This window comes from Ascaphus truei, chromosome 1 (genome assembly GCF_040206685.1).
Source record: "Ascaphus truei isolate aAscTru1 chromosome 1, aAscTru1.hap1, whole genome shotgun sequence".
NCBI classification, from domain to species: domain Eukaryota; kingdom Metazoa; phylum Chordata; class Amphibia; order Anura; family Ascaphidae; genus Ascaphus; species Ascaphus truei.
The window spans coordinates 44,976,875-44,993,196 of NC_134483.1; the positions used below are offsets into that span (position 1 = coordinate 44,976,875).

At 38.7% G+C, this 16,322-nt stretch overlaps 1 protein-coding gene across 8 annotated transcripts in view; it reads left to right on the forward strand.

Moving 5' to 3' along the window:
- ZNF532 (zinc finger protein 532) overlaps positions 1–16,322 on the forward strand; it is a 124,074-nt gene that overhangs the window by 95,902 nt on the left and 11,850 nt on the right. For 7 of the 8 annotated variants that reach the window (XM_075587286.1, XM_075587303.1, XM_075587268.1 and 4 more), the window contains 2 exons: positions 6,906–7,053; positions 13,446–13,628. In XM_075587286.1, coding sequence (XP_075443401.1) covers positions 6,906–7,053; positions 13,446–13,628 — 331 coding nt within the window. The remainder of the gene's footprint in view (positions 1–6,905; positions 7,054–13,445; positions 13,629–16,322) is intronic. The other variant, XM_075587333.1, reaches the window with a different exon arrangement.

Genomic DNA, 16,322 nt, shown 5'->3' on the forward strand with positions numbered 1-16,322 from the left:
TGGCCAGCAAGTTACAATGGATTGGAACCTTTTGAATTAAATCAATAGGAATATGAAGATGGGAGTGTGCGCATTTGGAAGAAACGAGACAATCTTTCATGGGAGCCTTCTACTGTGCCTCTAGAGAAGTTTCGACCAGTGTATTCTGCGTGTGCTCACTTATGGATGTGAATCTTGGACCCTAAAAGCACAAACCATTCAGAAGCTTCAGAAAACTCTCTGTGTAGTGGGTATTACCCAAAGAGAAAGACAGGTAAAATAATTAATGGGTTCGAAACCAAACAAAAGTCTGTGACATCACAAGGGTGAAGACATTAAAATCGCAGTTGGTCAGACGTATCACAAGAAGAAATTACCATCGTTAGACAAAGATGGTACTCAGCTGGATTCCAAGGGGAATCAAAAGACCAAGACAACAACTAACGGTAAGATGAGGATGAAATCAAAATATGTTGGAGCAACCTGGTGAAGAGGGGCTTGCAACAGCAGTACTGGGAAGATCATTTGAGGCCTTCATCCAGCAGTGAATCGACAAGGGCTGAAGATGATGATCGTATGCAGTGCTATATCATGATTTCATCCGCACCAGAAAAACATTTTTATGGCTCATTCAAATGCATGGGCAATGAGATTTCTTATAGTGCACCACTGATTAATAAATGTGTCCGTTCGTGTCAATAAGCCACATAGACACAGTCAGAAATATTAAAGTACTTCTGTTGCTGGTTTCAGATATAAACACTCTTTTTATAAGAGGGATGTTTGGTGTGCTAAAGCCTTTCTTTGCGTTACATAGAAAAACTCCACTCTTCTAGATGCAAGACGCGAATTGAGTGTTGCGCAGCCTGGAGCGTATATGCTTTCTGATCTCTGTGCTGCAAAAACAACAAATATTTACCAGATAGAAGGTAAATAGCAATCAAAATAATGTTTGGAGAGCAAGTAAAGAAAAATAAGAAAGGATCATAGAAAGTGGATTAAGAGCGAGGAGATTGGCAGAAGGATCACAGAAATGATTAGATGCTGGCTTACTGATAAGGAAACCAAGTCTATAGCTATAGTTGGTAGAATTGGATGCCAAATACTTGATGTCTTCTAGCCGCAGTGTTTTCAAAATGTTTGATCTCCAGTACTGTACCGGCTATTTAACTACAGGCTCACAATCCAAAGTTTTATCCTGACATACTTACTGTAAATGGTTTTTTTTTTTTAAATAAAGTGCCTCTTGCATTATTCAGGATACTGAATTACTAGGATAGTTGTTAAAGAAATTAGAGCATAAAAAGGCAAATGAAATAATCAAGCTCCATATGTTGCTGTTTTTAAAAGCAGACTTTTAATATAATGTGTGTGGATATTTGACTGGGAGAGCATGGTCGAGCTCCCTTGTACTCCTGATTTGGCTCCCTTACTGAAGACATCCAGATATAACACAATAAGGATCAGTAGTATTACACTATTACTCCGTAGAGTTGGGAGCTGGTATTTATGGGATGAGCAGTCTTATCTCCTTTATATCCCTTACTGAAGACTCTGAAAAAGAAAGATTGCGAAAAAGAGCAGGCAGATCTTGAGGGGTTATTCATTAGACTGTGATAGGGCAATATTGCAACTTAATGAGTGACAACCGTACTTTACTTTACTTTTACCCTCAGTTACAATAGCCAGCTAGCAAGAAGTAAATACCTAGTAGTTTGCAAAAATTATTTAAATTCTGCAATTGTCTTTAGCAAAAGTAATCCAATTAAAAATAACATTTGACTGCTTTAGTTCCTTTAGATATTAGGAAGAATTTCGTTTTTATTGGAGCCTTTCAATGGGGTGGGTGCTTACTCAACCTTTAGCCCATCCTACATTGAGGTCACTGGAGATCAGGAGGGGGGAGAAGAGGGGTGGGGAGGGCTTTATACATGCAAACTCCTGTTCACCACACACCGATATAACACAAAAGGGAGGCGCCAGAGAAAATTAAACCCCTCCCCTGTCTCCTCTTCACACAAATATTTTCAAAACATTCTTAAGTTACTTTGTAACCATGGAGTTTGATTTTTATATGTATATTATTTTTATCCACATTAGTGGCTGATTTCTATCTTTGCCCATCGTGGCGTTTTGGGCCGAAAGTTCCCATTGGCAATGTTGCATTTCTCCTGAAAATGGCCTGATCAATCGAATCCATCCCTTTTACATCTTAAACATGTCACTGCTCTTGATTCAGTATAGTGCTAGAACAGGCTTGACATTTAAAGAGAAGACTTTCACTCTATGGCTGAGTACCCGCTGGTGCTGAGCGGGCGGCGCTTGGCACGGTTACTTGCATATATATATATATGCAAGATCCGGCTCACGCTCGGCGCTTTTGTAAATAACATTTTTAAACTTTCCTGCTTGCTCAAATAGCCTGCAATTGCGCCCCCCCCTCGCCTCCGCAAGTTGCAGGACACCCAGCGCTCATGCTCTAAGCATGTTTTTTTTTTGTTTGTTTTATATATACCAACAGTGAAAGAATGATAAACAGAATATTTAAAGGCAAACTATATGATATCGGAGGCAATTTTAACGTGTTAAAAAAAAACACACACAATTAATAAAGGAGACTTTCCCCCCTTTTGGCTTTTGTGTACTGAAAATCGTCTGATGTGGTGCAAGTGGCAAGCTGTAAGGTATTAAGTCGCCTAGTTTTCAGGTTGCCAGTAACTTTAGTGACCGGTACAGAAGACATGGTGAACATGGATTTTGATAAGGGATGCCACCCTACACAAACAAAAACCTTTAACATAGTGAAGGAAAACCTTTATTCCTCGCCTAGGCTTCAGAACTGAGAGGAACCTTTCCTCTGCCAAGAAAGCTGAAGGCCTTGTTACTGGATACACAATCTGCACCATTATTGCAGCAGACTCCCCGGGAAGCTTTCACGCCCTGCAACTTGTTATCTCCGATTTTTGTTGAACTTACAGGCCCGGGAATACGAAAGAAATGAAACGTAACGCAAGCCAGGTTTCAAATCTTTTGTCTCAATTTATTACTCATTGGGTAATGACTTTTATACCAGAAAAAGAAGATATTGGGTAGAGGCGTAACATAGGCATAACATAGGCGTAACATAGGCGTAACATAGGCGTGTCTTGGGCGTAGCATTGATTAGAGGCGATTTAGGGGCAGGACATATTAGTGGCATGATTTTGGGACGTGTTTCTCCCAATACAAGCAATGTCTGAATACATAGCTTATTCATTGTCTGTTATCAAGAGACCTTGAATCTCTAGCAACTAAATTATACTATTTTGCGTCTTTCAGAGAATCCGTCTATTATATTCTAACTAAAAGAGCAGGAGACTGACAATACAAAAAGTATCTTAGCAATATCCTGAGCAGGAAGAAAGGAAATGTAATTTGGCAGAAACTGAGTGCATTAGGAATTATATTTTAGCAAAAGGCTGACTACATAATCTTAACTAGTTATGATCAGACAAAATTGATACTTAACACAAGTGTAGATTCTGGCCTGACCTACTGGTCCTAACAATTCCCTTCTTTTTGTTCTCTAAAAGAACAAATACCCTTACTTGGTACTCTTCTCTATGACTATGGCCTTGTAGTGACCAATAGAGACATATATATATATATATATATATGTAACATTAAATACTTCTATAGATTAGAAAATGACTTACGTCTCAATATGTCACATAATTTAAGGGTCAGCTATTTGTGAGAATTAGTGGGGGCTAATTTCTGTTAAGAGCGACTGCAAAAACATTCTTCTTGCACGCATCTTTCATACTGCATTTACTCAGAATGGCAAAACGGAAAAAGATGGCTGCTTTGGTCAAAATGGCTGACTTGTGATCCTTTCTTTGTGGTTGACTCACGGCCTTTGGTGTGTTGAGGCCTGGACTTTTTTGCCTATGACCTTTCTCCCTTGATGATTAGTTGTCAGATAGTATTGTGTCCATCAAAACACTAATTTTCAGGCGCTATGTCTTTGTCTTTATTAGTTGTTTGTGCCTAGGCTGGCACTATTTTGACGTGCGTGATGTGTATCCATGATGATAAGCAAATTTTTTACTGCAATGCTGGTGATGAGTAGTATTTAAATGGCCTTTTCATCTGGGATGAAGAGCGTGCTTGTGTAGAAAATGCTTGACCATTAACCCGTCTCGCGTAGGTGCACTTTCAGCTTTAACCTGTGCCTAGAAAGACTCCAAAAATATATATTAGTTGCATGCAATACTTATTAATTGTTTTATTACCAATAACATGGTCCTTAATTCGTTACTTTGAACTACTGATGGTCATAACTCATCCCATAAGTGTCTCATAGGGAGAGAATTTATACCTAGAAATAAATTCTTGTATTAATAGGGTTACTACTATTATTAGAATCCGCATATAAACAGAGATATCCCCTATTAACGCTCCTCAAATTTTAAACTAAGCAACCAATGTGGACTTGACTTTGCTACAATCCAAGTTCCTAAAACTTGGTACCTCAGCCTGTGCCAAACCAATTGCTTCCATAATCAACTCTATCCTATCTGCAGGCCATATCCCTAAGACCTGGAAAACTGACAGAGTTGTCCCAATCTTCAAAAATGGGGACAAAAACACTGTCTCAAACTACAGATCAATCTCTCTTCTCCCAATACACACTTACTCTCATTCATACCTAACTGCCATCTGCCATTTTCTCTGATGCAAATGGTGTCAATCTTTTAGTCATTTATTACTAAATAACCTTAAAACTCACCCCACAAATCAAGCATCCCAACAGCCTGCACTCATGGCTATTGTCCCACACCCACAGTCACTCCTGGCTTTCACCTCAAACACTCCACTGTAACTATTCTGCAAAAAATCTGAAATGCCCTATATATAATGTATACCCTGTTCACTTATGCAATTGCACTTGCAATTATATATCCCCTGTCCTTTAACTCTATGTCCAGGACATACCCAAAAACGAATAAATGGTTACAAAATTATAAATTTGGCAGATATGCTATATCCCTCAACATAGGGACGGCTTGCTACCTGCTTTGCAGGTATTATTATTTTTTTACCAGGGGCCTGTCAGCCCTGTTAGTATGGCAGCAACCTTTATTACTGCAAAAGCCATTGGAGTTAACATTGCTTCAAATAAATTCTGAACCTGCTTTGCATTGTGTATTATTTACAACATATCAAGTTCTGGATCCTCTATAGGGATCTCAGAGAGTACTTCAATAACCTATGTATCTCCCCTCTTTTGTTCATATATTATCTATATAATTATGTGAACAAAAATACAAAAATAGTTATGAAAACAGGTTGCTTGATATATAGCAAAATTAAACTGGTAAATAGATTTGTATGTGTAGCGACTATAAAAATATTTACTGCTTGTGTTAAAAGAAAAAGCATGCAGTAGGTCTTTTAACAACTGTGGCATTAACAATAGGGAACCTGTAAATATAATAAAAATCCTGAACAAGAGATTTCCTTTTAAAATAGACAAATAATTTTGAACTCTTTGCAAAGTGCTGAGTACACGGCCAGCATTAACTTTAGAAGACACTCTGAATAAAAAAATCATTTTCAAAGCGCTTTTTTTTCCTTTCTGGGCAAACAAGCAGTTGTTCCAGGCTTTTTGCCAGAAACCTCAAAGTACGGATAGCAGATAATGGGTTTCACTGTCTTATTAATCCCTCGCGCCACGGATTGTAGCATTAGTTTAATGTTAAGTATGAAGCTTTCCACGCTGTCCTAAAACTGCATTTTGTATGGTCTTTCAAAAATTAAATAACAGGAATATTTCAAATTACTTATAAACACCAAATCTATGCCAACAAGAGCATGCAATATTCTTCCACTCATTCACCTGAATGCCTTCTGAAAGAAATCTCATATTCCTGCAAACTTCCATCAATACAATTTTATGCTATCCCGTTTCAACTCTGCCCTCTCTTAAACTAAACAAAATCTCTTCAAACATGCAACAGTTATACCAGTTATACCATGACTCAAAAACAGCAAGCTTGACCCTACCTGTCTTATATGGCTTCTATACTGCTTATTTAACGGAGACCATTCTCACTAAAATAACTGATGACCTCCATGCTGCTAAAGACAGATATCATTACACGATGCTCATATTACTCAACCTCTCTGCAGCATTTGCCATCACGGACACCCTCCTTTGAAGCGCTATGAACATTAATGGCGTTATATACATATATAATACAATATATTAATTCAAACAGTGCTAGTGAGCTTTTACCAGCATTTTTAAACAAAAACATTCCCAAACAGATTTTAATCCTGTAGAAATAAAATTGAAATGTGTTATCTTACTGGTTACACACAATACAGGACACACAACACAAAAACGTCTCTCATACACAGCCAGCTTCACAGAAATAAACAGATGAGAAAACAGTTCTACATTACCTTGTTCTCATAAATAAACTGCTTAAGCACAGAGCTAGTTAATTTTAATGTGAATGCTTCACATTCTTTAAACTGTAAGGGAGAGGCTGTGCCCCTCCTTTCATTAACATAGAAATACCGCGAACGAAAAAAAATGTCTCCAGTTTAAAAAGTATCCACCTGGCCAGGACGAATAAACCTTTCAAACTATAACCAGGGACAGAGCTGAATATACTCCCTTTTTGTTGTGAGGTATTTCTCTCCTATATTCGGTGTACACCTTTTTAAAACCTTTTAAAATTTAGATTTCATCATGAGAAACTAATATTCATATTTTTTGTAATTATCTGCAAATGCATGGACCTAACACATAGTATTATTAAACATAGTTTTAATTAAACATGTCTTCACCAGCGTGGCTTAGTAACATAAATGTATGAGTTTACATTAATCATTTGATGCTAACAATCTACCAAAATGTTTATCTCTCCACTTAGGCTCTGCCCCAACTCAAAACGTACTTTCACTAAACGGCTGATGTTAGAAAACCATATCCAGTTGATGCACGGCATAAAGGACCCTGATGTGAAAGAAATGACAGAAACAACCACCAATGAAACTGGCGCAAACAAACTGGACTCAAAGGTAGATTTTAGCATACGTCCCCATCATTGTAGAGCACGGAAATTGGGTAGCTATGCTGATTTGTTTACATTCTTTACCAGAAAGGGCAGCATTTCATTGCTTCGAAATGGTTTGATGTCCTCTCTTGCAACAAAGCACAATATATAATATTACAAAAAAAAAGGACAGCGTGGCTCCCATAGCGTTATATTGTAACCAAGTTTAATATGCAATAAAAGTAGATTACGGCCACTCGCAAGAGAAAAATGAATAAAGCGAGTTGAAACTGTGATTAGAACACTCAGCAGAAATCACCGTAAGTCCCACGCTGAAGCTCCAGAGCAGCATGTGTGGCTGTGTATACCGTATAAGCTGCTTCCACTTCAGGGCGCTGTCTGGGAATGCGCGTCCACACTGTTTTTCGCCATGTTGCAGACTCACGAAAACTCCTTAAGCTCCACAGCCCTGTCGCACACGTGCTGATGGTTCTGCCTGGCTCCTAATCGTATGTCGCTCCCTCAACGCAACCCTACGCGTTTCGTTGCATTAAGAGGCGACTTCATCAGGTGATAATGATTTCAGGGCTAATAGCCCTTAAATACCATTATCCTAATTGATTAATTGGAAATCCAATTTGAACCCTTTCATCTGGAAAAAAGGTGTCTGATATTGGGAAAACATGCAAGAATAAACATACATTATACATAAAACACTGGGATGTACAACAAAAACACAATAACAAATGCAGAGAGAGACAGAAAATATTAATAAAATATCAGATGTGAAAATTGATAGACATACTCAGAATAAAATATAAAAATATTGTTTTAAAAATATTTTAAAAGGCCCAATAATGGATATAAATTGTTTTTAAAAAGAAATGCCAAACACATTGGTAAATTGATTTCATACATAAATATTCAATATTGAAACCTCATTTGCTATAAATTCATACTTTTATATATACATATTAAAATACATCATAAAACATGATTATGCCTTAAAAAGTTAAAACTTGGTGATTTGGTCAACAAAGAAAAGGGGAAACTGCGGTAAAAATGGATCTGGACCTAAATAAGTGTACTAGTGTCAATACTCCTTAAAACCCTTCAGAGACAGAGTATCCAAGTTATAGATCGAGAAGGTCTCTCGAAGACAGGGCCTCCTGTATCTATTACCACCTAAAACTGACAAGAGAATATGTTCATCCCCAATTATATTCATAGAAGAGGGATCTTTATTATGCTTTCTTGAAAAGTGTTTATATAGGCTATGTGCCTGATTCCCATTACGAACGTTCCTTCTATGCTCCAAAAATCTAGTACGAACAGCACGGATCGTTCTTCCCACATATTGTGGGCCACAGGAACATGAGATCAAATAGACTACAAACATTGAAAGGCAATTTATCCTCCCTTTAACCTCATGTTCTTTCCCATTTGAGAAGGACCGAAAAACATTGTTGACAACCAGATGTTTTACATGTCCAACAACGTTTCCGCCCACACACATGATTGCCTTGTTGTGGATTACTCCATAGTAGATGGTTTGATTGAAATCTCCCTAAGTTTATTTGGTGCTGGAATATTTTTCATATTCTTAGCACACCTGTAGGTAACAAGTATAGTGGATGGTAGAGAGGATCCTAAAACCGGATCACTCTTTAAAATGTTCCAATACTTTCCTAAAACCCCTTTAATTTTTGAGGCAGCCTGATTGGACTTTGTAATAAACCTAGGGCTGTTATCTTGATTCTGTCCCATTACCTGATTTCCTTCACATAAGATTCCAGCCGAATTTTTTTTCGATTGGTATCTATTCTTTGATTTTGTTAATAGACTATTTATATTAGCTAGCTTTACCTCATTGAATATTGTTAGTACTAATTCCTTATTGTAGCCTTTATCAAGAAATTTAGTTACTAATTCATGGCCCTGCTTAACAAAATCTTGTTGAGAACTACAATTTTTTTTTAATCCTATAGAACTGACATTTAGGTATATTGTCTAGCCATTTTGCATGATGGTTGCTTGAAGCATGCAAATAACTGTTAACTGCATCTTCTTTAAAACGAGTTCTGGTATGAATATGACAATCGCCCTCACTCGTGAAGAGTTTGAGGTCCAGAAATGTAATCTGCGTTGACATGTATCTCATGAGTAAACAGACCCATCTCGTTCTCATTGAACGTCTGGAGAATAGCAGATAGTTCCTGTTCCTCTCCATTGCGATGCTCGATACAGGTGTATAAAGAAGAGACATTGCAGGTGGCCCATAGGTAAGTTGATTTCCACTGGATGTCTTTGATGGAGTCGATGACATGCAGCGAGTCCCTCAGATATGATCTGAGTGATAATCTACAAACTGGGACATGCTGGATGTCATTGACTCCACCCTCGACACAATCAGCCATCCTAGTGGACAGTCCAGACTCTTGTGAGTTTTAGGGAGGTGGTAAAAGATAGGAATCCTTGGGTGCTCCACGTACAGGAATTTAAATTCAGACATAGCGATAACCTTATTGTCTCTCGCCTCCACAAGATGGCTCTGATATAATGATTGAAAATCACAAGTTGGATCTTCAATCAGTCTTCTAAAATGTCTCATTCTGCAGTAGACTATAAGCTTCCTGTATGTATAACACCCTATCCTGAATCACAATACCACCTCCCTTATCAGCCTGACGAATAAGGATTTGATCCAGATCCCTGAAATCCCTCAGTGCAGCCGATTCAAAATGGGATATATTCCTCCTAACCATTGGTCTGGAGAACCATTGTATAAAATGTATCAATATAACTACCCTTCGACTGATAGGGAAAGAAGAGGGATTTGTTCCCAGTGGGTGAACACTTGATAACTGGATCATCCAGTGGAAATGACGGATGAATAGTAAATTGTGACTCATCAACCAGATCAGTACTAGATGCTACCGTTTGAGTGGACTCTAAAATTGATCCTCCCAGCATTGTGTCAGAATTACATAAGCTTGTAATGGGGTCAGAATCTGTTAATATAGATGTTAGAGCTTGTATACAAGTCTGCTTTTGAGTGTTACACTCAGATTCAGGTACTTCACTGAGGTTTTTCATAATAAAATATATTTTTTGGATAAATTTGTTTAAATCCATAAATAATTCAAATTTATCTGGGGTTGTAGTAGGTGAAATGACCAGCCCTTTGCCAAGAACGAGATTTGATGGGAAGAAAATGTATGTGATGACAGATTAAATATACCATACTTGTGTGGTTCTTCCGTTAATAATTGGTTCCTCTTCGCTCTTTGGCAACGCTGCCCTGCTCTTGTTCCTCTGAACTTCCTTTTATTCTCCGGGTGGTGTCCATATTGGACCCGTGATAACTCTGTTGTTTGTCACAAAGCGGGTATGTCTTTTCTTTCTGTACACACTCGCTCTGGGATTTCCCCAAAAAAAGTAGTAGAAGAGGAACAGGTAGGTAGCCGGAACAGCGATCCCCCTTGACCGTGATTTTGCATCAGCATAGACCGACGTTTTTGGTCTCGTCCCTCCGTTATTCTCACCATGTGTAACAATTTCATGTTCATTATTGATTGATTTCATCTAGTCGTAGTGGAGAGAATCTATTCTCAGTAGAATATGCATAAGCAGATTTACCAATCTCATCCTCATTAAATAAAACCATACTAGTTGTAGCCTCTGATCCTCCATTGTTAACCTTAATGGGATGCACTTGTTGTTCTCTTGGGGGTTCCCTGGGTTCATATACCCCTCTATAGGATTTGAATTGGTCTCTACCACGTGATGGATACCTACAAGTATCCTTTATCCAATCCGTAACCCTACCATAGCGTAGTCCTCATCGTCCCTTTTGGATTTGTTTTTCTTCCTATTAATTATATCCTTCTCAAAAGGATGCCACCCTTTTGTTAACCAAATCATCAAAATACACTTTGCGGTACCGACAAACGGTTTTAAAACAACATGAATAGCCTCTATTTCATTTTCCAAGACCTTCAACTTGTCTTCCATATGATTAACTAAGTTTGGTAAGGGTAAAAGAACACGTCTCTAAGGTGCAATTCCACTCAATTGTGAAATCAATATTGGTTTCAAATGTTGTTTTTTTAAATCCTCAGACCTCTAGGGATCTGTTTTGTGTCCAGATATTGTGTCAGAGAGAGAATCCCACCAATTAGTCATTTCTTCTCTAGACAATTTCTCCAATCTATGGAATTGCGCCCTTAGATCAATGTCTCTCTCTGCATCAATAGAAACTGCACTCTCTCTAATATTTGCAAATACATTTCGTCTAGCTAACCTCCCCTCATGATTTCATCATTTTGTTATAAATACAAGGAAGTATATCATTTCCATCAGTGACTAAATATGTAGAATTATAAAGGCTGCTGTTTTAAAGGTTGATAAAAAATAAGAAATACAGAAAAACATAAATACTGTGCCTAAATAGGTGTTAATATAAAATAGATACCGTATAATGTTGAGAGAGGTATAATAGCAACAGAATAAAATATAGCCAAAGATATGAATATCCACTGCACACACAGGTGAGTGTCCGTTACATAAAAAGTGCATGACATGAAACAAACTAACATGTAAGACGAGGGAGGGTAGACTAGGGAAAAGGGATGGGATTAACAGACACACAAGGAAAGGAATAAAACCCATTAGCGGATATTGCCAATGAAAAAATCAAATATGTGTAGATAGATAAATATAACCGCTGGACACGCCAACAGCTATCCTCAGGAACAACCTCCTTCCTCAACAACTACAATACAAAAAAAGGACAGCGCGGCTCCCATAGCGTGATATTGTAACGTCAAGCTCTACGGTATACGCAGCCACACATGCTGCTCCGGAACTTCAGCCTGGGACTTACGGTGATTTCTGCTGAGTGTTCTAATCACAGTTTCTATGCGCTTTATTCATTTTTCTCGTGTGTGTGTGTGTGTGTGTGTGTGTGTGTGTGTGTGTGTGGCCGTAATCTACTTTTATTGCATATTAAACTTTATGTTACAATATCATGGTATGGGAGCCGCGCTGTCCTTTTTTTGTATTTTAGTTGTCGAGGAAGGAGGTTGTTTCTGAGGATAGCTGTTCTACATATATTTTATTTTTTCTTTGGCAATATCTGCTATTGGGTTTTATTCCTTTCCTTGTGTGTCTGTTAATCCCATCCCTTTTCCCTAGTCTACCCTCCCTCGTCTTACATGTTAGTTTGTTTCATATCATGCACTTTTTATGTAACGGACACTCACCGGTGTGTCCAGTGGATATTCATATCTTTGGTTATATTTTATTCTGTTGCTATTATACCTCTCTCAACATTATATCTATTTTATATTAACACCTATTCAGGCGCAGTATTTATGTTTTTGTGTATTTCTTGTTTTTTTATCAACCTTTAATACAGCAGCCTTTATAATTCTATATATTTAGTAATTGGTATTATTTACTATATATTTTTTATTGGTGGAAATTATATATTTCCTAGTGTTTATAACAAAATGATGAAATCGTGAGGGGAGGTTAGCTTCACGAAATGTATTTGCAAATATTACAGAAAGTGCAGTTTCTATTGATGCAGAGAGAGACATTGATCTTAGGGCGCAATTCCACAGATTGGAGAAATTGTCTAGAGAAGAAATGACTAATTGGTGGGATTCTCTCTCTCACACAATATCTGGACAAAAAACAGATCCCTAGAGGTCTGAAGATTAAAAAAAAAAAAAAAAACATTTGAAACTGATATTTATTTCACAATTGAGTGGAATTGTGCCTTAGAGACATTGTTCTTTTACCCTTATGAAACTTATTTTATCATAGAGAAGAGAAGATGAAGGTCTTGGAAAACGAAATAGAGGCTATTCATGTTGTTTTAAAACAGTTTGTCGGTTCCGCAGATTTTTTATATTTGGATGATTTGGTTAACAAAAGGGTGGCATCCTTTGAGAAGGATATAATTAATAGGAAGAAAAACAAATCCAAAAGGGACAATGAGGACTACGCTATGGTAGGGTTACGGATTGGATAAAGAATACTTGTAGGTATCCATCACGTGGTAGAGACCAATCCAAATCCTATAGAGGGGTATATGAACCCAGGGAACCCCCAAGAGAACAACAAGTGCATCGAATTATGGTTAACAAGGGAGGATCAGAGGCTACAACTAGTATGGTTTTATTTAATGAGGATGAGATTGGTAAATCTTCTTATGCATGTTCTACTGAGAATAGATTCTCTCCACTACGACTAGATGAAATCAATCAATAATGAACATGAAATTGTTATACATGGTGAGACTAAGGGACGGAGGAGACCAAAAACTTCGGTCTATGCTGATGCGAAATCACGGTCTAGGGGGACCGCTGTTCCTGCTACCTATCTGTTCCTCGTCTACTTCTTTTTTAGGGAAATCCCAGAGCGAATGTGTACAGAAAGAAAAGACATGCCCGCTTTGGGACAAACAACAGAGTTATCACGGGTCCAATATGGACACCACCCGGAGAAGAAAAGGAAGTTCAGAGGACCAAGAACAGGGCAGCGTTGCCAAAGAGCGAAGAGGAACCAATTCTTAACGGAAGAGCCACACAAGTATGGTATATTTAATCTGTCATCACATACATTTTCTTCTCATCAAATCTCGCTCTTGGCAAAGGGCTGGTCATTTCACCTACTACAACGCCAGATACATTTGACTTATTTATGGATTTAAACAAATGCATCTGAAAAATTACTCTAAAAATATATTTTATTATGAAAAACCTCTGTGAAGTACCTGAATCTGAGTTCAACACTCAAGAGCAGACTTGTATACAAGCTCTAAAATCTATATTACATCTAACATCTAATAGATTCTGACCCCATTACAAGCTTATGTAATTCTGGCATAATGCTGGGGGACCAATTGTAGAGTCCACTCAAACTGTAGCATCTAGTACTGATCTGGTTGATGAGTCACAAGTTCATCCATCATTTCCACTGGATGATCCAGTTAAAAAGTGCTCACCCTTTGGGCCCAAATCCCTCTCCTTCCCCTATCAGTCGAAGGATAGTTATATTGATACATTTTATACAATGGTTCTCCAGGATTTGGAAAATCTTTGCTCCAGACCAATGGTTAGGAGGAATATATCCCATTTTGAATCGGCTGCACTGAGGGATTTCAGGGATCTGGATCAAACCGTTATTTGTCAGGCTGATAAGGGAGGTGGTATTGTGATTCAGGATAGGGTGTTATACATACAGGAAGCTTATAGTCTACTGCAGAATGAGACATTTTAGAAGACTGATTGAAGATCCAACTTGTGATTTTCAATAATTATATCAGAGCCATCTTGTGGAGGCGAGAGACAATAAGGTTATCACTATGTCTGAATATAAATTCCTGTACGTGGAGCACCCAAGGATTCCTATCTTTAACCACCTCCCTAAAATTCACGAGTGGACTGTCCACCAGGACGGCTGATTGTGTCGGGGTGGAGTCGATGACATCCAGCGTGTCCCAGTAAGTAGATTATTATCTGCAGCTGTATGTCATCTCACTCAGATCCTATCTGAGGGACATGCCGCATGTCATCGACTCCATCAAAAACATCCAGTGGAAATCAACTTACCTATGGGCCACCTGCAATGTCTCTTCTTTATACACCTGTATCTAGCATCGCAAGGGTGTGGATGCAGTGACCTACTTTTTAGAAAGGGATGCTTCATTACATCAGGATCAGTAGGAATTTTTGCTCTCCAGTATCAATTTTATTTTACAGCATAATTATTTCTTAATTGAGAAAACATTTTATTTACAGGTGTTTGGAACGGCCATGGGGGCACGGTTCGCCCCCACCTATGCAAACCTGTACATGGGGTTGTGGGAGGACCTTCATGTGTGGGCTTATGCTAGTCTGGGGGCGGGCCTGGTGTTCTATGGCCGTTTCATTGATGATATCCTCATTTGGGATGGAGAGGAACAGGAACTATCTGCTATTCTCCAGACATTCAATGAGAACGAGATGGGTCTCTTGTTTACTCATGAAATACAATCAACGCAGATTACATTCCTGGACCTCAAACGCTTCACGAATGAGGGTGATTGTCATATTCATAACAGAACTCGTTTTAAAGAACTTGCTGTTAACAGTTATTTGCATGCTTCAAGCACCCATCATGCAAAAAGGCTAGACAATATACCTAAAAGTCAGTTCTATAGGATTAAAAGAAATTGTAGTTCTCAACAAGATTTTGTTAAGCAGGGCCATGAATTAGTAACTACATTTCTTGATAAAGGCTACAATAAGGAATTAGTACTAAAAACATTAAATGAGGTAAAGCTAGCTGATAGGAATAGTCTATTAACAAAATCAAAGAATAGATACCAATGGAAACAAATTTCCCCTCTCTTCTCCCTCCTCTCTCTCCTCCCTCCCCCCTTCCCCCTCTTTCCTCCATCTTCTCTCTCACCTCCCTCTCCCCTCCATCCTCTCTCCCCTCCATCCTCTCTCCCCTCCATCCCCTCACTCCTCCCTCGTCTCTCTCCTCCCTCTCCCTCTCTCCCTCCCTCCTCTCTCTCCTCCCTCTCCACTCACTCCTCTCTCCCCTTACCAGTGCACACACACCCACACTTACCAACACACACACTCCAGCACAGACACACACACTCTCCCACTTACACACACACCCACTCTCCCACTTACACACACTCCCACTCTCACACACACTCCCACTCTCACACACTCCCACTCTCACACACTCTCCCACTTACACACACACACTCTCCCACTTACACACACACACTCTCCCACTTACACACACACACTCTCCCACTTACACACACACACTCTCCCACTTACACACACACTCTCCCACTTACACACACACACACACTCTCCCACTTACACACACACACACACACACACACACACACACACACACACACACACACACACACACACTCTCTCCCTAGGGTGACCAGATTTTGATTAAAAAATTAATGTAACAAACTGTTTTTACATTAACAGTTTATTTATTGTAGTACACTTATACTTTACTACCATTAGTCCTTGTTACATAGGTGTGTGTGTGTGTGTGTGTGTGTGTGTGTGTCTGTGTGTGTCGACCTCACTAATCGAAAAAAAAAAGCCAGATGTGAATGATTCTGAACCCATTAACCAGTGTCAGGATGCCCCCTCTTCACAATTTCTAAAGCAGCAATCCCGTCTGGGATCTTACCTGATCCGCAGTCCCTCAAGGTACTATACTGGATGGGAGGTGTTCACTACCTGTCTTCCGAGG